Source organism: Eutrigla gurnardus (genome assembly GCF_963514095.1).
Source record: "Eutrigla gurnardus genome assembly, chromosome: 5".
NCBI lineage: Eukaryota > Metazoa > Chordata > Actinopteri > Perciformes > Triglidae > Eutrigla > Eutrigla gurnardus.
Genome location: NC_139919.1, coordinates 26442578 through 26465185, shown reverse-complemented (window position 1 = coordinate 26465185; position 22608 = coordinate 26442578). Strand labels below are relative to the sequence as shown.

General features: G+C 46.0%; 1 protein-coding gene across 2 annotated transcripts in view; it reads right to left on the bottom strand.

Annotated features, from left to right (window-relative positions):
* The window catches only part of ppp2r2ba (protein phosphatase 2, regulatory subunit B, beta a), a 35189-nt gene extending 12798 nt beyond the window's left edge, over nucleotides 1-22391 (bottom strand). The window contains exon 1 of one of the 2 annotated variants that reach the window (XM_084009640.1): nucleotides 22124-22391. In XM_084009640.1, coding sequence (XP_083865766.1) covers nucleotides 22124-22202 — 79 coding nt within the window. In that variant the 5' untranslated portion in view covers nucleotides 22203-22391. Of the gene's footprint in view, nucleotides 1-2917; nucleotides 3676-22123 lie in introns of those variants that run through there. The other variant, XM_084009641.1, reaches the window with a different exon arrangement.
* Between the last annotated feature and the right edge of the window lie 217 nt (nucleotides 22392-22608).

The window sequence follows — 22608 nt, the reverse complement described above, 5'->3', positions numbered from 1 at the left end:
TTCAGCAGGGCTAGAGGGGTCACATCACACACAAGCTTGTACTCACATCAGACAGACGTATATAGAAGCAGGAAGGGGAGAGAACAGGAGAAGAGAGGGGGGTCGGGGAGAGAAGGTGGAAGGGATTACATGTCGTTCCAATAGATCTTTAGGCCATTGTTCCGGTAGCTAAATTGCAAAGGACCAGAAATCAATACCAGAGCAGACATTAGGTTAGGTCCTGCCTCACAGCAAGGAAGCTATTTACATGTTTACACCCCAAGTGGCGCCGTGCTATTTGACAATTTCGTCCATTATGGGAACAATCCAAGGTGCAGGTTCAGAAAATGAACTGAGACCAACGTTGTAGTGGCGTAACAGCCCATTGACTCGACACACGCCGACGTACACAGCTGCAGTGAGACACACACCATCCATTCTATCACCATTAAGCAGTGTGTCATCAGCAGGCGGCGCGGCCAATGCAAATCAGACATTTTCTTTCTCTAGATACATGATGATGCCTCTGAATGTTGAGCTTCAAGAAGACATTTTTTCTTTTTTCTTCTAAACGTCCAACTGTGAATTGACCGGCGTAGCTTTACTCACAGCGTGAACACGTCACCTACATGTACAGACACCGGGTCAACGTAGCCGCCCACAGACCCACCGAGGCGTGGGATTGGTGCAAACCAAAGGTCAGCACCAGTGACATCATTAAAATGTGACATCATTAAAGTGTCCTGCTGCTGTGGGCAAGCGTGGCCTGAGGGAAATCCCAACCAGCCCGACGCCACTTATGAGGGGACCTGTGTGTGTGTGTGTGTGTGTGTGTGTGTGTGTGTGTGTGTGTGTGTGTGTGTGTGTGTGTGTGTGTGTGTGTGTGTGGTCCCGAACGGGCCGGGCCTGATGGTACACGTGCACTTTGATGAATTTATGAGGACCCCGACACCGGGACGTATGCTCTTTGGCTTCAGACGGACTTCATACCACTTAGGAGACAAGGATGGACTGAATGGGCACACACACACACACACACACACACACACACACACACACACACACACACACTCATTCGTGGTATATGAGGTGTGACAATCAGTCATAAATTACAGCAATAAAGGAATAACAAAAGTAGATGGCGCAGATGGGCCGCAGACCAGACAGTCCTTTTACTTGAAGTCACCACCCACTTTTCCTCCCGGTTCAAAGGAACTCAAAGAGAGAGACGGGAAGAAGCTGGAAGAGGAAGATCTCCTACTGTTCTTCTTCTTTTTTTTTTCCTTCATCTCAGCGCACACATCAAACAAAGATATCCATCACTCCCACCCCCCACTTCCTACCGCTCCTAACCAGTGACTGTGTGTTTAGCAATGACAGGGAATCATCTGTTAGAGCAGGAGCGGAGCAAATGATGATGCTCTCCCATATTTGAATAAAGAGAAAGGAAGAAGAAGAAAAAAAAACGCACTGAGGGAAGCAGCAGGATGTGGAAATGAGCTGTCTTCTGTTTCTCCTCAAACCTGCAGTAACCTGAGCTGGTGGCAAATGGAAGAAGATGGGATGCTCTGACCCATCCATTCCCTCCCAGTATAACCAGTACCGTATGTACCCTCCATCCCACTCTACTCTATCAAATCTAGATCATATAAGATGTGATATTTGGTTGGTTAAATATGGGATGGTGAGATGAATTCAAGACTCTCCCAGTGCTGCAGAAACTATAATTACATTATACCGAACGATAAAGACGCAGCTAAACACCTAAAATCAATTATTTGTTAAAACAGAATTATTAATGAGAGGAAAACAGACACCAGCATCGACACACAGACGCATTAATCTGCTAAAACAGTGTGTTATTGATATATTTATAGGTACTGTGTGTCACATGACAGCTTTACAGAATGATTATATGTTTAATCTGCGTTTAAAACAAGTCTGTTTTTTTTATTGAGTATCGTGAGTTCAGGTTCCCACTGCTTTTTATTATCTTCCAGATACACGCAGAGCGGTTAACGCTCACAAGCAATCTGCATGATTAAATAAAAGGTATGGCACTCAGTGAATAGGGACCGAGGATGGTAATGAGATTAACGATAGCTTTTAAATCAATGTTTTATGTTGATCAGCGATCCAAGCAGCCTTTTGCAGGAGACGTGGAGCTGATTGGTTGAACTGGCACGAGGGAACTATTTTTCATCAATTAGTCAACGGGCTGATCATGGAGGGGCTGTTGTGTGGTCAATGAGGAGGAAACACACATGTGCAGGGGCAGCACATATTGCTGTGGAAAACACCAAGCTCTCACAGCTCCAGTTTAAAATGCATATTTATGAAAGAGATGCATATTTTAATGCACTGATAAAATTAGGGCACATCCTGTGTGTAATTATTTCAAGTGAACACAATGAGGTTCTTTTTTTCCCATCAATAATGCATCACATGTTTATACGCTGAAGCTGCTGTACAGGAGGCTTTATTCCATTGCTGGCCAGATTAAAGCCCTGATTCCCTCTCGGTCAGGATGGTCATCTTAAAATAGCATGCATGTTGGGAAGCCGCCTCATCATCTCCTGCTATTGACACCACACGCGACTCAACAAGCTCGTGTTTATGATAAAATGACGGGAAACATGCCTATAATACCCCTATAGCAGCTTATAGTGTGCCTGAGCTGATTAAATGCGCATTTACGCACGAAGCGGCTATAAATCCTGTTGTTATATATTTATTTCATCACCCAGGCATTCATAGGCCTGATATTTGCTTGATAGTGATTTTTCCTGGCTGCTTTAGTCTTCCTATGCAGTCATGTATTTTTGCTGTGATATAGGCATCCCTCTAGCTACAGCCTCGGGGTGATTTTCGGTGCTGGTATATCAGTTTGGAGGAACCCCCCTCCCCCCCCTCCGCCCAACATCATCAGGTTAAATACCTTCGGTTGCATAGTTGTGGTCGCGGAGGAAGCTGTTGTTGATTTTCCGGGTGTCACTCTCCTCCTCCATTGATAAATCGGCTGGTTCGGGATCCTGAACGCGGCAGACCTGCTCCCATCCTGCCCGGTACCGTCAGCAGGCGGGCCGTGGGACCAGCGGGGGGGCTGTCATGGCTCCAGGTCTCCGGTGTAATCAAACACAGTCACGCTCAAATACCTGCGATGATGGTGGTTGGTGGTGGTGGTGGTGGTGATGCACGGACGGGTCCTGTCCACACCTCAGGGCGCATCCAAACCGCCCACCGTCCGCGACGCAGTGACGGTGCCGAATCCAACGGTGGGGTTTAACAACCCTAATTAGGATAGCGCGCTATCCTCTGATTCAGAGACATCTCCTCCAAAAAAAATGTGCTCGTTATCACCAAAGAGCGCCTGTAGAGCTGGTCCTCCCTCCCCAAAAAAAAATGAAATGAAGGAATTGTCTTGGAAGTGGCTGAACCCGCAGCAGCTGCGCACTTCGTAAATCTCTTGTGGAGGATTTGAGTTTAGGTAGGCGAGATTTGCCCCCTCCCAGTGCCAGCGGGGCGGGCGGGATTATGCGTCAACAAGCTCGCTCCGATCACTTCGCCGTTTGCATGTCAGCCTCTCATCCCCAGAGTTTCGCCTTTTCTGTATCCAGAACCTGCAGGGTTCTCCTCCTCTCTCTCGCTGTCTCTCTGCCGTTCACCGGCGGCTGTGGTCCCGGCTGCTCAGCTGACTCACTGTGCGCAGAGCAGAGCTGTACTGTAGTTACCCGCCGTGCTGCTGCGCTTCAGCAGAGGAGGGCCCCTCCCATGCTGCCCGGCGGCTGGCTCTTTAAAAAAAAAAAAAAAAAAAATCCACAAGCGAATGTGACGCTCGAGCTACCGACACAGAGGAAGAGAGTTCACGTTCCGCTCGCTCACAGCTTGATGACCACCTACAAGGTGCGTGCGCGTAAAGCCGACAGCTGCCTTAAGGCCTGGTAGCAGGTTGCCTCTTAAGCCCGGAACATCCTGCATCGCCATCCCCGCTGCAGAGGCATCTCCACTCTCACAGCAGATCTCACCTCCTACTTTTCCTGTGCTTTCCTAAAGAGCAGCTAGGAGAGGCTTTAATGAGATATGGGGGAGTGCATGACATGGCACATTTCTGCCCCCAGAACACCTGAGATGAGGTTCGGATTCGGAGAGCAGAGAGGGACACAAAGGAGAGAGGCTGAGGAGATGGAGAGGAAAAGGATGAGCGTGAAAGGGAGACGACTGGAGAGCAACAAAGAGGGCAGAAGAAAAATCTCAGACGCTGATTAATTACATTAAAGAGCCAGCGTCTACGCCTCTTTCTGGAAAGATCTCATTTCCATGCTGAGTTTTTAATAACGCCCCACACAACGAGCCTTCTTCTGGTCAAACCATAAGCTTCGATGTGTGTGTGTGTGTGTGTGTGTGTGTGTGTGTGTGGCTGTGCCCGCAGTGCATCCCTGCCGTTATCTACTCACTTTACCCTAAATCTCTCAAGCTCCACAAAGGGACAGGGTATCTCCCCTGTGCGAGCGAGCCTCAACACACACACAAATGCATGCACACACACACAGAGAGAGAGAGAGAGAGAGAGAGAGAGAGAGAGAGAGCGGCAATAAAGAGATTGTGGAGCCCCCTCTCCTAAATGCATTAGCTCTCTAATCCATGGGACCATTTGCACATCCAATCCTCTGCTGCTGCACTAATGGGTATCTGACTGTGAGGGTGGCAGGCTGCACGTAGTCGAAAAACAGGGCCTTCCTACACATGCTATTTTACACCCCATCACCCTCCAACCTCCATCTTCCCCCGGAATACATTACTGTGCGTTATCCATGCAGGGGGGATAATGAAGGTTGCTGGAGCGTCCGCGAGGGCCCCCGTGATTCACATGCGTTCGTATTTACAGTCCTCTGCTCTCTTAATGAAATCCGCAGAGAAACTCCGCCATCCTTGACCCTCTCAGATCTGACTGAGCGGCCCGCGACGCTTCCCATCTCTATCAATATTTAATCAGGCTCTACGAGGACAAAAGAAACACGCGGCGCTCCTCTTCCGACTTTGGGCTAAGTTACAGCTGAGCGGCAAAACGGAATGAAATTGAAATGGAATCAGTGAAAACAATGGGTTTAGTAGAATGAAGCGGCACGGGTGAGGGGTTCGGGTTTGTCAGATTTTGTTGGGAGGTGAGGGGGGGGCAGACACATGAAGGGCAGGGGTGGCAGTTAAAGGCACAGAGATATATTTGACTGTATAATGAGGGAATAAGTGGCGAATGCTGCTCGGAGCCAGAGCCCGGGATCAATGCTTCCTCTCTAATAACATCCACCATCTCCCTCCCTGCCCCCTGTCCCATTCCCTGTGCATATATGCCAATCTCTCCCCCCCTCCTCCTATCCTGCCAAGTCTGAATGTGACCACGCCGGCTCCTCTATGCAATGGAAGGAGCATCTCGGAGCAACAAACCTCAGCCACTCTTAAATGGATTCACGTGACCCTTGCAAGTGATCTCCAGGTCGATACACAAACCCTGACTCAAACTGCCTCAAGTTTCTGCACCAACCCCCTCCAGCGGCTCATTTAATGCTCCCCTCCTCTACCCTGCCAGCTACTAGTTCTCCTCCGCAACCTCACTCCTCTCGCTCATTACACCCGTCTCCCACTCGGCTGGGTGGGAGACCAGTCACGGCGCGTCTACGGCCCCAGCTGCTGTGTGTCAGACTTGCAGGAAATGCTCGAGGGGGGGCACCAGAATTGGAGAGCGTGTCCTCAATTCTCCTCGATCGTATGGACAAAGTGGGTTAAATTAGGCTCTGGCAGTCCAAACATAGGGACACGATCACATGGCAATGATATTTTAGTCATGCCCAATTGCTTTCCTTGATGTCTGGTAATTGCTTGACCTGGGAATGCCGTCGTAGGGGCTACAGGCAGCAAAGACGGCGTCTGCATACCAAGCAGCATGCATGCACACACATGTACATACGAGGATACCTTCCACCTTCACTCCAAACCCTCATAGCTGCAGCCAGTGGTGCACTGACCAGCAGGATGGTTGGTTCAAATAGGTTACGATTACAGGTGGGTAAAAACATCGATACGGTAATATATCGCGATACTTTGCCGCCCAATACAATATCGATTTTTCAACTTCAAAGATTGATTTAAAAAAAAAAAAAAAGATTTGTGTTTAGACGCGTTGTGAATGCAGTACTTTATCCTTTTTCATTTTATTTTCAATATTTATTCCAGTGTATTTCATGGGAATTAATAAAATGGAGAGGCTGTTTTGAATGAAATAGTTTTGACTAAATTTTTCCTCTGATCAATATCATCTGGTGTACATATACAGGTACTTTGTTTTCATCTTTATTTATATCACAATATCGTGATACGTATCGCATCGTTTCCAAAGTATCGTGATATGTATCGTATCGTGAGTTTCTTGCCAATACTCACCCCTAGTTAAGATATTGATTATCTTCATCCAGTCAATCCATCAAATATGAGATAAAGATAAAGCAATGCAACATCAATTCGAGAGCCATATTGTTAATCATATTTTGAGGTAAAGTATAAATAATGGAACATCTGGTTTCCTTCTAAATGGTTAAATAATCACATCTGGGATGCCTTGAACATGAATGAATAAAGACTAGGACAAATCACTCCATGAAATTGTCAATCAAATACCTCTGAGCACGAGATGTGCCGCCAAGATTGTTATGTGGAAATGATTATTCCCCCTGAACGGTAGATAACATGACAGGAAGAAGAAATAAAATGCAAAAAATAGACCATAAATGCCTTCTGCAGTAAGTTCCACAGTGTGTGCAGGTAGAGACAGCGGTGGGGGATATGTGGGAATTCTGCCAGTATATGTAGTTTTACATTGTATTATCTATGTACGACATTATAAAGTAACACTTCTGAACTGAAAAACAGAGAAATATAAAAGACAGGAATGTCTAGTTTTGGTTAAACCATCACATGATGCAGAGACTATGCTAACACTAGCCTGGCAAAAGGCTCTCAATGCTAGCATACTGATGATACAGTGAAAAGTCAGTGGGTCACCAAAGTCACGATAGGATTCATCCTCTGGGGATTAAGAATGTTTATCAACAATTTAATTGAATCCATTCAACAGTTGCTGGGATATTTCAGTCTGGATCAAAGTGGTGGAACTAACTAATATTGCCATCCACAGAGCCGCTAGCACGATCTATATTGCTATCAATAAAGCATTCCTGCTATTCAATTAATAATATTCCCACTGGGGTTTAATGTAGAGAATTAAATGAATAAATCTATGGACTGCAGACCAAATATGTGACGTCCATTCGGGAAAAGTCTTAAGATTCAACCCCGTATTTCCTGGTTAATGGTATAGTCCTTAATGTTCCAGTCAGACATGACATATATTATCATCAGGACAGGTCTTGGTACTCATGATTGCCATAATTTGACACGTGAGTGGTGAAGTACTGAGCTGCTCTCTCATACTTTCTTATGAAAAAGGCATTTGAACGCAATTTGAGTCCGGAGGGTTGAAGGCAATGATGGGACGTTTAAAAAAAAAAAAAGTCACTTTCTTAATCTCCGCTGGACAAGGACGGGTGAAATCATGACGTGAAATATATACAGTAAATCCTATTTGGTGGCTGAGCTGATTTAATATGACAGCCCTCGGCGAGACAGGCTGTGTCAGAGTGCACTAGCTCAGCCACAACGTCGTCTCGCCGCCCGTCCGCTGGTTTTACATCACAGTCATCAGAGTTATTAATCAAATGGGGATCATTCAGTTGCATGAGACTCTCCCAGCAAACATTCATCGCTGTCCATTAGCCATTCAACCCACCCTGGCATTAAGAGGAGCTAAACACATGGGGGTAATAGGATTGCCCTGGCAGTCCATCTGTCAGGGGACTGAGCAGCAGCAAACCCCGGGGACGAAGCACCCTGGCCTGGATACACCTGCTCAGTCTACCCTTTCGTTGCTCTCTCTCTTCTTTGGAGATATTTATATGGAGTCATAAAAAAGCATAACCTCGGTGAGAGTCAAACGCGTCCGCCGAAGTGTGTAAATGCCATACGGAGTAAGTGAGAGCTCCTAATCTTCTGGCGTTTAAATATAATAAAACGCAGCTTTTGTTTTGTTAAGCGCGTACAGATGGAGATGCATGGCAGTGCTGAATGAAGAGAGTGTGAGACGGGGGGTGGGGGGAGGAAACACCGGAGAGCGGAGAGGCAAGGAGAGAAAGATAAAAAGACGGATGTATAGTTTTGGTAGAGGGCATTAAATCAAGCCTAGGGGCTGTCCCTAAATCAGCGGGCTTTACTCTTGGTGTCATTCCAATTACATCAGGATGAGACTAATGCTCCATTGCTCCGAGTCTTCAGACCAGCAGGATTGGATTTTCTGTCCCCCCCTGACTCTCCTTTCCCCCTCCCCCAGCCTCCCCCCTCCCTCTCTCCACCTCCCTTGATAATGAATTAATTGAAAAGAGCGCATGTACAATGATTAGCTCAGGACGGAGCATTCTGGATGAACATTAATCAACTGAAGTGATTTTGTGTTTGCAGCAACATGGTTGCTTCATGGTCGCCGACACACCTCGAGGGTTTACAGATGCAAACCATATGGATGTCTATATCTCAAAAACACACACACATACTTGCAGTTTTGCTGTGTTGCATTTAAGCATCACACCCTAAAGGGGAAGAAGCACGCACACATTGTGGATTTAGATATGTTTTGCTAATATAAAGTCTAGTCTCGCTGAGGGGAAATGATGCCACTTAACAGAAAATCATTGCATTGTACCTCTCTGGTTGCTAGGAAACTGCAATTGAACTGGCATTGCAATGCAGCACAACAGCTGTCAACATAATTGGACAATTAAGCTCTTAAAATGTCATTATTTTGGTCATATTCATCTCAATGAAGGTTCAAGCGCGTCCCAACACGTTTTCTACCGGTTGGGTTAATGGGCCGAACATGAGGAGTTCGTGTTCGGAGCGACGCTGGATTTCATTACGGGAAATGATCAGCGATGCATTAAGGGTGAGGACTCGGAATACACAACAGCGTGTGTTGTTTAAGCATGCTATATTTATCCATACAGCACTTTCCTCTCCGAGAGACCCGGCAAGTGGAAAGTAGGTTAAGCAGGTTAGTGAGTGACTACAAAGCCGCCTCCCCATACATGACGAGGGTCCGTGCACTGCTTGTGTTCAGGACCGTGGACAGCTCTTCACACAGCAGACGCTGAGGCAAACAGAAAAAGGGTTGAAGGGAAAATCCACCCGAAGAAATTGAATAATAATAATAATACGGCTGTTTTAATTCAAACAAACGAGATAGAGAATGTTTACGATGATGTCATCTAGTGACCAAAGAAGCTGCTTCATAGGAGTTTTCTCATTATTTTGTTCATTTGTCTGTCAAATTGTAAAAAGCGTCCGTAATGATTCTCCTACCGTATTTGAATAAAGCAAATTTAATTGTTCTACATTAAACAAAAACTCATTAAATGTCACGATCGGTCTCGGTGGACCAATTTCAAAAATCACATCATCAATTCAAGTGTGATGCTTGGTGAGACACGACATTAGCTTTGTTTGTAGATGTTATTTACTGTCAGAAGTCACTGGAACAGCACTCAGCGTTTTCACTTGAGTTTTAGCTCATCATTTATTTTCTATGTATATAATATTATGTGTCATTTAAGTCATTTTTTAAAGCAATAACGCAAGTGTTGATCTAAATGCTAACGCCAGCATGCTAACATACTTACAATCAAATGGGGAAACTGATGATTTTACATAATCATGTTAACATTTGAGGCTGATTTTGCCATTCGTTTTGCACATATTTTGGCCATAAACCATGACCGTGGCTTTCCAATGCAATTCAACTGACATACAGTAACATCACCTTCTTTACTGTGCACAGGCTCACAGGATGGAAACGGTCCATCCAACCAGGGTTAATGTTGCTAATGAGAACCGCAGCAGCGTTAGTCTGACCCCCACATCTGAACGCGGTCCCTCCCTTTTTTTTTTCCTGCGTACACAGCGAGCCAGAGGGAGTTCAATCATGTTCCAACCAGCCCCATGTGACAACAGAACATGTTCTCTGTGCGCCTCGGCTCAAGAATCCCAACCCCCCCACTCCTTCAACACACACACACATAAAAAAAACCCACACAGCTTTATTACAATAGTCCTCCGTCAACAACAAAGACAAACACATGCAAGCGTGTCACACTTAGAGGCTGTAATCTCCAGGAAAATCCCATTTGGCAGAGCAGCTGCCAGCGTGGATCACAGATAGACCGGAGTCGTGGTGCCCACAGGGTGGCAAGCTGTCCGTCCATGCTATCGAACTACACACACACACACACACACACACACACACACACACACACACACACACTTGAAGAAGAGCTTAAGGTGGGATCAGGCTCCACCACTGTGATGATAAATTCATGTAACTTGTTTTAATAGGAACATGTCGATTGGCTCACCCCCGGACAGTTTCTCATTTGAACAGGGCTTAATTTTCATCGCTCTATGTATTGATTTGGAATGAGGGATTTCTGTTGGGGAGCGGCCTCGGGGCCTTGCCACCTCTGACATAGTGCGAGGAGTGTGAGGCGAGACCGGTCTGGCGAAAAGCGATCTGTCCATCTGTGTGTTTATCCTGCTGGCTGGCTCTCAAACACACGTGAAATCATACGCAGGTAATACGAAACGACATAATAATATGCATTCTAATGCATTGTAGTCTAATATCTTCTCATACCATCTACATTATGTAAATCTGACGATCTATCCATGCTTTATATGCTCCAGCATACATTGACTAAAATGAAATTGAGCTTACTGACATGAGCGACCTCCCTCTCACTATGTATAGAGGTGATCCTGGAGCACCACCATCTGGCAACATGAAATATTGCACGTTTGAACCAGGGCGATACCGGCGTCATCATCATCATACTGTATAAGTGGCATGAAACACATGCATTAACCTCAGCCTGTGCATGATTTCCAAGAGCTCTTGTCAGCCTGTCAAACTCAAACAAGCGTCCATGCTTCCTGTCTTTGCTGGGGATGAGAGTGAAAATGAGATTGAAGGGTTATGTGTACATTGGGGGCACGCCAGGAAACAAATCAATCAAATCAAAGGCAATGATCCAACAACAGTAGACTTATGAGGCAGATACCAATATGAATATGTAAGAGTAGAAGAGCTTTGTTACACGTTATAATGATCCCTCAATTGTGGTTATAAAACAGAGCTTGTTCATACTGCCTGTAAAGACTTCCCTTTCTACTGCAATTACAAAGTCAGAGATGGGGGACAAAATCCACAGTCCTTGATCTGTGTGAAAGTTCCTTTTCATGTTTCATATTTCTGCCAGACGTACAAAGCAATACTGATTTATCAGAGATTAGCAGATATCAGCTGCAATACAGTGTCTGCTTTCTGGTTATTGGTTCGCCTCTAATGTCCCCAAAAATAAACTGCGTGTGTCTGTGTGTGTGTGTGTGTGTGTGTGTATGTGTGTGTGTGTGTGTTTGTAAGTAAGGACAAGACTCATATTTCAATCAATGCAGGAAGTGCTTATCTTCCCCCTGCATCCCAAGGCAGTCTTCAGCCATTATTTCATACATCAAATATCCACTGAAGAGGATGCAGAGAGGGTTTGATTCACGTATTTGGAAACAAGCTCGTGTTTGCGTAAAGCATAGTAGATGTCCTCTGCGTTCACGTGATGTGACAGCATCGATAACGGGATCCATATTTTCTTGGCCTAAGACGCCGAGCTGAGCTAATTACTCTGGCGACGCCGAAAGCCACAACCTGCCAGCTGAGGGCCTGCAGGAGAGCTCCGAGCTGCAGGGAGACGGAGACGTGGGCGCAGCCCTGTGTTCCAAGTATTCACCACAGATGTGTGAGGTCATGCACGTGGGGGCGACGCAAGCGAGCGGATATACAAACGCAGTACATTTGTGAAGGGGGGTGTGGCGTCTCACGGGGGAACGTGAATGGAGAGGTGGTGGAGTCGGGCTGGGAGTTGTGCTCCACAGACACGCTTCAGTGATCGTACAGTGAGCGGAGCAGACAGAGATGAGGATGTTTCTTCCACGTAAAAACAACCGTTTCCACCTCGCCAAGCCTCTCTCTGGTGCAAATCCAGCTCCTGGAGCTTCACACCGAGAGCTTTTTCATCAGCCTATCACAAATGAGATGCTTTTTTCCCCCCTCCTCCTACCTGTTGCTTAGTCATTCATTGCAATCCCAACCTGAATGTAAAATAGGACAATTAGACACACACACACATGCATGGACGCACACAGATGAATCACAGTGAATGGTTTAAGTTTGGGGTAAACAGTAAACAGACCCTGTGCCAGGACAGCTTGGCCTAGCTGCACATCGTCAATACTAATGACATCAGGATACAAAGTATCGCTATGGAAACCTGGAGGCCCGATCCCACACCCCTCTGTAGTACCGGAAGGCTGGATGGGGGAGGGAGGGGGTGAGGAAAGAGAGTGAAGGTATGAAATTTAAAATAGCGAGCAAAAGGAAGAAGGGAGTGAATGAGAGTCAGAAAGATGGAGAGGGGGGAGAGAGGGGTGAGCCAACGCGTCAGGGAGAGAAAGGGAGCGTGAGGGCGGGTTAGGGGGAGCATTTTTTATTCGCCGAAGCTGGTCGGGAGCCAGAGCCGAGCGCTTGGTATGAAAACAGGCAGAGCAGTGTGCCGCAGCCAAGCCTGAGATTCAACTCTGCCGGAAAAGAGCTCCTTTCCTCCCCGCCCCAAATCTGCACTCTCATCTTCTCCCCTCCAACCCCCCCCATCCATCACCCTCTCTATTCTACCGCCTGACTGCAACTCTTAGACTCAGCAACACTTGCAAACAGGGCCGGATGAGCTCGGTGAAATACACCCAACTGTCTGCAGCCGGTCTAAATCTCCGGAGCGACACCGCTCTCCCGAGCCGCTGTATTTCAGTACAGTTTTGTGACAAGACGAGCCGAGCACAATGTCACTTTGAGGATGTTTGTGTCGGTGATTACACACCAGAGAAGGAAAAAATCTATAATGCCTCTTAGGATAGATTGGCCTGGTGGCGTCGGGTCGTGACCCTCAAAAACTTTTACTGTAAGTCATTTCCGAGCGTTAAATTGGCTGCTGGTGGGAAACCTAATTTAGACTCAGCGCTGTGCTTTGTCACACAGCAGGCCTCCGAAATACATTATATGCTAGGTGGGTCACAGAGCCATTTGGTCAGATCAATGGGAGCGAATCACGGAGAGGACAAGGTTGAGAACAAACTGAACAAAGCTCGTTTTATGTAACAGAGTGACGCAAACTTTGACTCACTTTTAAAGTTAGTTGGGACACGACAGTCATTTATTTAAAGGTTAATGCCAGGGTATGTATCAGTAATTATTAATTATCAGCCATTATATTGAATAATCACAATCTGGCACTCTATATTCACAATTATTTTGTAACTTTGTGTAACAGATGTTTTGGATGTTGATGGATATAACATTTCAGATGAGCTGATTCTCTATATGTAGACGTTGGAGTGGATGATCATTTTTTGGAGTCCTTGTCTGAAATCTGCCCGGGAGTCTCCGTCTTTCAAGCCTGCCCGAGAATATGTTGAGCAAATGAGATAACAAGCTCTGATGCCACAGAGTCCCGTTCAGTCACGTCTGCCTAATCCCACAGGAGAGGAGGGAGATGTGAATACGGGGTACGGCGACGGCGTCAGCGCTGGGATTAAAAGAAACCTGATTAAATTCCGGTGAGGCGCAGCTGGTCAACAGGGCTCTTCACTGAATCAACGTAGTGTGAGTGGCGGTCAGCTGCTGTCTTAGAAGTCCTCCGTTAGGTTGCAGTTTACATTTAACCTGTGGTTTTTAAGGAATTAAAACTGCACACGTAGGCTTGATGATTTTCATCATCGAAGCTTGTAAAATCCATGTGTGTTTAAACACACACGCCTTCAATACCATGGAAATATAAATAGTTTGTTGATGCATTTTGTTTCCAATTCAATACAGGAAGGGAGCAGGTCTGGAGGAGGAGCCAGCTTGATCACAGCCCATATATGGGATTGAGTTCAGGTGTGCACCACCTGCAGCAGAACCATGTGACAATGTGAGTTTGCTATGAGTTACTTATGTAGAAAGATGGTACATCGTGTGTTTATTCTTGTGAGTTATAGGATAGGCAGGTATTTGATTAAATATATCATGAGAGTACGTGGTGCGTATTTTCTGTTTGGATGAAACCAGCATCGTTGGAGTGAGCTCTACCTGTCTGAAGTGGACTCTTGTCTCATTGTGCGTCATAGTGCTAATCACTGTACCCGGTAATCAGCCCTCATACGGTCCTGATTGGGAAATGATCTACAAGTGGAACACCAGTAATAAACGGCTGCAGACGTACAACATGCTGTTTTTAAGCAGCGTTTGTAATGTTCACCATCTTAGTTTAGCGTGTCATCGTTTGCTAATTAGCACCTAAAGATGATTAAACTATACATCCTGATATTCTGAGGTGATGACGGATGGCATAGAGGAAGTCAGTTGATCAACATGTTTATTATGAATTCATCCTGAGGGGACCATGAACGTCTCCACCGTCTTCATGGCAATCGATCAAATGGTTGATGCGACATTTCAGTCTTTCTGGAGAGCAGTGAAAAAGTGACTGTGTTTCCTTCCATATAGTGATGGCGATTAAGTCACGATTATGGTTCATATTATCTGCATACATCAGGAATATATGGGTTTTGATTATGCGATTAGTACTATATAGCAAAAAGATGATACTGATAAGTTAGGAATACGTTTATAGTCAATAAAACAGAGGGATATAGAAGCTTGGATGTGTAGTGTGCCTTCTGATGAGACTATAGAGATGTTTTGGGGGGTATATATTTATGTTATGTATACTGGCTTAAATGAGCCTCGGTGATGACTCATACGGTTCACACAGGGGAACTTCTCCAGCTTCCTGTCCTGTATATTAATGGCTACAAATTAGAGACTCGCCGTGTGAATCAGTAAAAAACGTTCTGCAGGTAGATTCTGTTTATTCAGAAGTCTAGAAGAACTAGAAGAATATTTAATCATCTGAAAACAGGCAGAGGCAGACGGAGAGAAGTGGTCTGCTGATTCATGACTCATCGTGTGGCATGTGCCATGAATCCATTCAGAGAGTCGCTTTATAACTCTCACACTGTGTGTGTGTGTGTGTGTGTGTGTGTGTGTATGTGTTTGTGTGTGTGTGTGTGTGTGTGTGTGTGTGTGTGTGTGTGTGTGTGTGTGTGTGTGTGTGTGTGTGTGTGTGTGTGGCAGAGACAGACTGGTACTTCATGTACTGCTGCGGTCGGCTGCCTCATACGGTAGCATTAAGCTACATTATTTATCTGGTGCCATGGCGTATGTGTACAGCACCATTCAGACAGAACAGTAAAAGCCTTCTCTGCATCGCGGCTGGAGGAGTGATGTAGCATCTCTCTCTGGTGTCACAGGCGCGGCTACACTCTGTCCATGGTGTTGATGACGGACGGGACAAAACAAACACGTTTCTATCTATAGCCACCTTTGCTCCAGACTGGTGTTTTGGTTTGATCCCCGCTCCGTATCGACCGCGTTACTCAGGTTATATTCTGTGCGGTGCTGATGACTCTGCAACTGTGGACGGCTATTTTCAGTGGATTTATCGGGAAAAAAAGAAAACTATGCTGGGAAACTATAAAAGGTCACATAAAGAGAGACCTAATTGGATCCCAGGAATCGCCTTCGTGGTTGGGTTCAGCTGACATAAGCACATCTCGTGGACATGACGTCTCAAACTTTTAATGGCTACCGTGACTTCCTTTTGCTTGGGCGTATGTAATTATATAATATGTGTGTAAAATGCCCTTTGATAAGCCGGAGGTATTATGGGCGTGACCACAGCAGAAGAAATGTCATTTCTAGCCTCTTCCTTCTGGAGAACTTGAATCAGGAGAGGAAGCGGGTCCTTTCTCGTCTGACTCAGACCTCCTGGGGAACCTCCTCCTCCCCGGGGAACGCCAATGTGAGCCACACATGGGGAGCTCAGAGAAATCAGAAAGGGAACCAACATGTGGGGCCACAAGCTTTATATCTAAACTTTTTTTTAAATGTATTTCCATCCTAGTCATAACACTGGTTTGGAACAGCTGCCACGCTGGACTACACTTGATTATTACGTACTTTCCAGCAATTTACTACAAAGTAAATTCTCATCAGCTGTAAATCCGCTCCTCTGCTGCTGCACCGCCTAATTAAAGTTTCATCCAAGCGAGTCTATTCTTCCAAACTTAAAAGGGTTGAGACAAAAACCAGAGCTTCTTTTTATTCATGTGTGTCATCTGGGTATGCTGAGCACTTGTTATAGTCACTCTCCAGTCACTTTGGTTTGAAATAATAATAATAATAATAAAAAATAATAATAATACATGCTATTTATGGTGCTATTTATTGCTGTATTTTTTTTAATACAGGCGATTTAATGAAAGCACTAACATACAGCATACTGCAGCATTGCAAAGCTGTCTCACACAACCCATCAGGAGCCTTTTTTATAAAACCACAGAGACAGATGGGCGGAGAGAGAGAGAGAGAGGAAGCCCATCCTGATATATATATATATATATACACCCCGATCCCAATAGTAGTCTGTCTCTGTGCCAGCCTGCCAGCAAAGGCCCATAAGTCCGGCTCAATAAGTAGCCTCATTGTCTGCCTCCATAGCTCTCAACAGGAGAGTAGTCGATGCAGCGAGGGGCTCGATCACCGAGACTCACCGCCACGTCGCAAGGCTACAGGTGAAACATCGGCCCAAGGTTGTGTGAAAAACGGCGATAAAGAAAAAGGAGAGGATGAGACTCCTCGCCTCACTGTGTTTGCTGTAATGATACACTCCCTCCTGTGAGGCTGCAGGAGTGAAGGGGGTCTCCCTGATACGGTGCCGGCCCTTCTTTCCTTGTTTTCACGTGGACTTTGCTGCGAGGACCTAGCAGGAAGTGTGTTTGTGGTAACGTGAGATCGAGGATAAAGTGCTGCGTGAGAAAGACGGCGGTGTGTTACGGTGTTTTCATCTCACTGCCGTCTGCCAGAGAACGTCCTGAGAGTCAACTTGTTTTAGTTCACTAACGCGTCACCCTGACTTTATTTTTCGGCTCATCATTTTCCAAAGCATACATCGGCCTTTCGTTTTTATGTCCTTCGTTTATGTCCAACGGTCTTGTTCTCCCATGTCCTTAGTTTGACCTGAAACGTTCAAAACCCTACTTAGATGTAAAGAAGCTACTGTATAATATATAGTTATGTGGACATTTTGGCCCCAGTGTGTAATCAACATCACTGCTAACGCCCCCTGTTGGCATCTGATGCAAAACACACGTAGTCGCCAACCGCTGCTTTTAACACTCCGGTGAGGAGCTTCACCACCGGGTGACCGGGGCATTACGAGAGCCGGGGTCCGACCACATGGACACCCATTAGTCACTCGGGACGGATCCATATATAATGAAATGCAGCCTGGCATAATAATACTCATAATAAGTTAATAGTGGTGAACTTTCATCATCAGGAGTGTTTGAAAAAGCTGTCTAGTTGTCTATCATGGTAGAGAAGTGAAAATAGAGCCTGATTTAAAAATAAAAAACAGGCTCATGTTGCCATTTTTAAAACATTATTTATCCTTTATTTACGATTTATAATTACCTAATTAAAGGTGTTTTATCTTGAAGAGTTTCAAGCCTACTGTGATGATAATCGGGATAATGTTGTGAGTCACTACTGTAGGGACTAGATTATGACGCCCACACAGGTTTACCTGCTTCATACACCAGCATTCTTTTTTAGGATTATTAAAATTTTAATTTGATTCTTTTGTAGGGTTGTTAAATTGTTTTTTTGTTTTTTTTCTGCAGGGAGAAAAATGGCACTTAATGTGGATTGGACACGAGGCCACATCTGGCTAATGAAAGATCTGATTAGTCAGCTCAATACTAATCCAGTTTATTGGATTAGTGGATCACTTGGTGAAAACAAGACCAGCGTGGTCATTTCAATCTGCATTCACTAATAGGTCGACCACTCGGGGCTGTAAACACAACACTGACGTGTTGTTGTTATCATAAAGTTAGCAATCGGTTGTCTATTTACTAATCAAAAACAATGAACTGAGAGACGCTAAAACGCTCCGTAGAGCTCAGGGTGAAGGCAGACAATCAGGCGGCTCCTCTCATATTACACACAGTTATTTGATGTCAACATAAAATGATCAATTCATGCAGCTTCACATGTTGTTCAGCTTGTGTATGCAGATCAACCATCATCATGTCCCTCCTTTACAGTCTAACTATATAAACTTTTTTCATAAATGCAAAACAAAAAAGGCTTTAGTAAAAAAAAAAAGGAACAATGGCACTTAGAAGTAAATATCAAATGAATACTGCTTCAGTCAGTAAGACATTTCTTATTTTGCCGCCCTCATTTTTGAAGGGAAATCCTCTTTTTTCTTCCAGCCACATCACAAACGATGGAGTGTCTTGCTCTAGGGCACTTCAGCAGAGCAGATGTTTGTTGTCACGGGAGCTTGTGTGTACGTAAATTCCACTTTAAAGAGGCACTTTGGTTTACTTGTGATGAAGAGTATTACATCATCAGGAAATAAGTGATGTCATAGTGATCTCATCTCGGCTTGGGCAACTTTTAACAGGCAAGAGCTGCTATTGGGATGCATTATGGGAAATGTAGGGTCCAATGCTCTTTTTGGAAGGTTTCCCACACTAGAGACTAAAAGTCAGGGTATCTCTGCCTTTTTCGTCCTTCCCTTGCAAGTTCACCGCCTTTATGGGAGCGCATGCTTTCTGCTTTCCACGGCGGTATAAAGTATAAAGAGGAGCAACGTGTTTGACGGATAACTACCACTTCATCACTTCTCCCTCCTTCCCTCCCTGCTCTCTCTCTCTTTTAGCACCTTTTTGTTCCCTGTTCGCCCGTCTTTCTACCCTCTGCACAGAAAAGCTGATCCGACTGAAACAACAGTCACGTGTGTGTGTGTGTGTGTGCAGATGCCTCGTGTGTGTGTGTGTGTGTGTGTGTGCAGATGCCTCGTGTGTGTGTGTGTGTGTGTGTGTGTGTGTGTGTGTGTGTGTATGTAGGGTATTTGTCCCCGGCGGCATGTAAGAACGGGACGACTAGGACGAGGAGTGTGTCCTGAGCTGTGAAGTGGGTGTCTGTCTGGATAACAACAACCCAGCAGGATGTGTGATAACGGCGTGCACGCACACCAGCGTACGCCGCGTTCCTCGCCCACTAAACTCCTCAACTCAGTGACACGCTTTGACAAAATGCCAGCAGAAGTCGCCCTCGGGCGCCGACGTGACGAGCTCACTGTTCTCCTTATAAATAAAACAGCTGTGTTAAAAAAAAAACTGCAATACAAAAGACATAAAGCCCACAAGACGATTGTCAACTACAGCCGTTAATCAAAGACTTCCCCCCCCCGCCGTCGTCTTCTCCGCGACTCTATTCTGCTGTTTTCTGTCACACTCAGACAAATAATGCATCACGGAGGCGGCGAGACACCGCGGGAACAGGACGGAGAGGAAGACGAGGGAGCCGAGGCAGGACCGGGCTGCACTGATTGATGGCGAGGTGTCACTCGGGGATGCAAAATATTTTTTTCCCCTGACAAGCTGAAGGCAGACACACATACAAACACACACCCATCAGAAACCTTTAGGACCTAATCCGTCACGCCACAGCTGACAGATTGATGTGAAATGGAGGGGAGATAAAAAAGAGAACACCAGGGGGACAGAAGAGCAGAAACACCACATTGGGAAACTTACACAAAGGCCTAAAACACACAGACACACACACACACACATTTATAAAGACCCAGTCAAAAGCGAGCTGTTCCTCAGAGACTGGACCCAGGTGAGTCTGCCTGCTCCCCACAATGGTCCAGATAAACAAAGAGACCGCACATACATTGTGGCCCAGGACTTATATAATGTATTTTCTGCTGCATACTCATCTTCCCCGGGGTGAACTCGGCTCAGCTGGGCCAGACGTGAATGCTGGGAGATGTCGAGGAGAAGGGGAGGGAAGCAGCTTGAGAGAGGGGGAAAAACAAGCACTACAGCGGTGCACCGACGAGCCTCCTCGAGACCAGGAGGTCTAATGGAAAAGGCAGAGCTCAAGGCAGGAAGTGCAAAACACCGAGGCCACTATACCTCCAACGCAAACACCCGTTGACGTATTGATTGGCTTCTTACTCTTCCCTCGTTTAAAAAAAACCACACATACAGACAGCGGATGGCGTGCAGATGAGACGGCCTCTGTCGATGTTACACAAATTCCAAGGTCATCTGCTGTGTCATCACACCCTGCCGGCCTCCAGCACACGAGGGTCTCTCGCTGGCCGTTTTAGTTTGGATGTTTCCCAGAGAGTAACGAAGGATCACGTAGCATCGCAGCTCCATGTTTGCTAATCTATCACTTCCTCTATTATACCACTCCCTTATCTCAGGCGATGAGAGGGAGAGAGAGCTCTCAAATTTAGGAGCTCACGTTATTGATATACCTATATATTCATATGGCAGAGAATCTGTCTATATGTGTATTTACAGTATATAAAGTGTATAGAATGTTCAAACATAAAATAATATAAGATATGCACAAGTTAATGCATCAGCATGAGTACTTTTTTTAAAAACTCAACCTTTTTCCAGTACTTTTCAACCGCATCTCACTTTCCTCCTCCGTCACGCGATGATTTAAGAGATTTGAGATAATCTCCTGTTTTTGCTGCGATCGTTTCACCGTGTCATCGTGACAGTTTGCCACAAGCAGCTCAAAGATGACGACTAGTTTGACTTTAAATTACGCAACTTTCTTTTCTTTTTTTTTTGCACTTTCTTGGTTGGTCAGTCTTCGACCAGTTTGCCTTTTCTTTCATGAATCCAATGTCTCTTGCTCTCATAGGTCACGACCCCTTGATGTCCTTATGATGGTTTATATACACAAGATTAACACTTAAACCTTAAAGCAATTTACTCATATTGTAAATGGATAATCGGTATAAAACTGCTTGTGGAAGGGAGAAAACGAGGGGTACCAGAACCTGAGTGAGTGTTTCAAGTCTTCCTCCTGTTTACTGAATATATATACAGCATGAGTATATAGGTCATGTGCACGGGCAGTGAAGGACCCTGGCTATGACCACCACATACTTTTCTGTACACTTGTACCACACTATCTTCCTCCCTGTGCCAGGGGGGCTCGGGGCAGAGCGCTCGCAGGAAGGAGGGCAACCATGCAAGGCTAAATAATGCAGTGGCTCAGTCTCCACGTTATGACCTAGTAAATGGCTGGTTATACAAACACTCTCAGACCCCTCTTGGGCCGACAGCACAATCAGAAGGATGAATGAGGCCGTGCTCTTGTGAACTCATTGATTCAGGTTCACGCTATTGCACGTTTTTTTGCACATCTAGGCGTATTTGCACGGTAAAGATCTTTTCAGGCATTTTGAGGAAATTCCACCCTGTAAAATGAGTGGATCTCAGGTGAATTAAGTCTGATACGGTCACAGAAAGACACACGTTGCCTAACAGGTTATAGCAAAGGGTGAAATTAATGATATTAAGGTGCTATGGACTTGTCAGGCAACTCCACAAACTGATCTCAGCGTTACTGTCGGCTTGACAGCTCCAAGGAAATAATGAGAAGTGCTACTCTTTGCACTACACACACAGACACACACACACACACACACACACACACACACACACACACACACACACACACACACGCTCACACACACACTGTCATTTCCATCTCTCTTCCTTCACATCCACATTTGAGAATATCTCCAACAACTTCATGCTCTCCACATCTGCAGTGTGTAAGCAGCCCTACAACAAGACAATCTAACTTCTGACAACAAACCCCAGTAGATCCACTGTGTTTCCGAAACGCGTCACACGCTCAAAGTCAGCATTAACTCACAGTCTATGACAGCGCCCCCCCACCCACCCATCACCCTCACCCCCACCCCTCCTCGGCGTCCCACCCTACCTTCAGTGTGGCAAGTGGAAGACAGGATGGTGCTCGGAGGACGGAAGAGGTACGGGAGGTAACGGGAAAAACATTTCATCTTCTTCTCCGATGCTTGCCGACGGGTGAAGAGCGTTGCGTCGCGGGCTCCACATCCGCACTGCCGCCGCGACAGCAAGCCGGAGAGGGAACCGGAGGGGGGGGAGGGAAGTGTGCGGGAGGGGGAAGAGGCTCTCTGTCCGCGGCGCGGGGGGCTATGACAGCATCACTTTTCGCAGGCAGACGGCGCAGACGGCGCAGGCGGGCAGGCAGGCGGGCAGGCGGGCACCAGGCTCCGAGCGAACAGCGCACGATGTCAGCGCACCTCCGCTTCCGTGACGGTAGTTCTCACTCAGTCAGTGTAGTTGTTTGAGTGAGAGCAGGGCACAGGGTCGTCTCTGTCCTCTCAGGAGGGGAGGTCAATGTATGAGTGGTCTGCCCCCCCCACCCTCCTGTTTGTTTGTCAG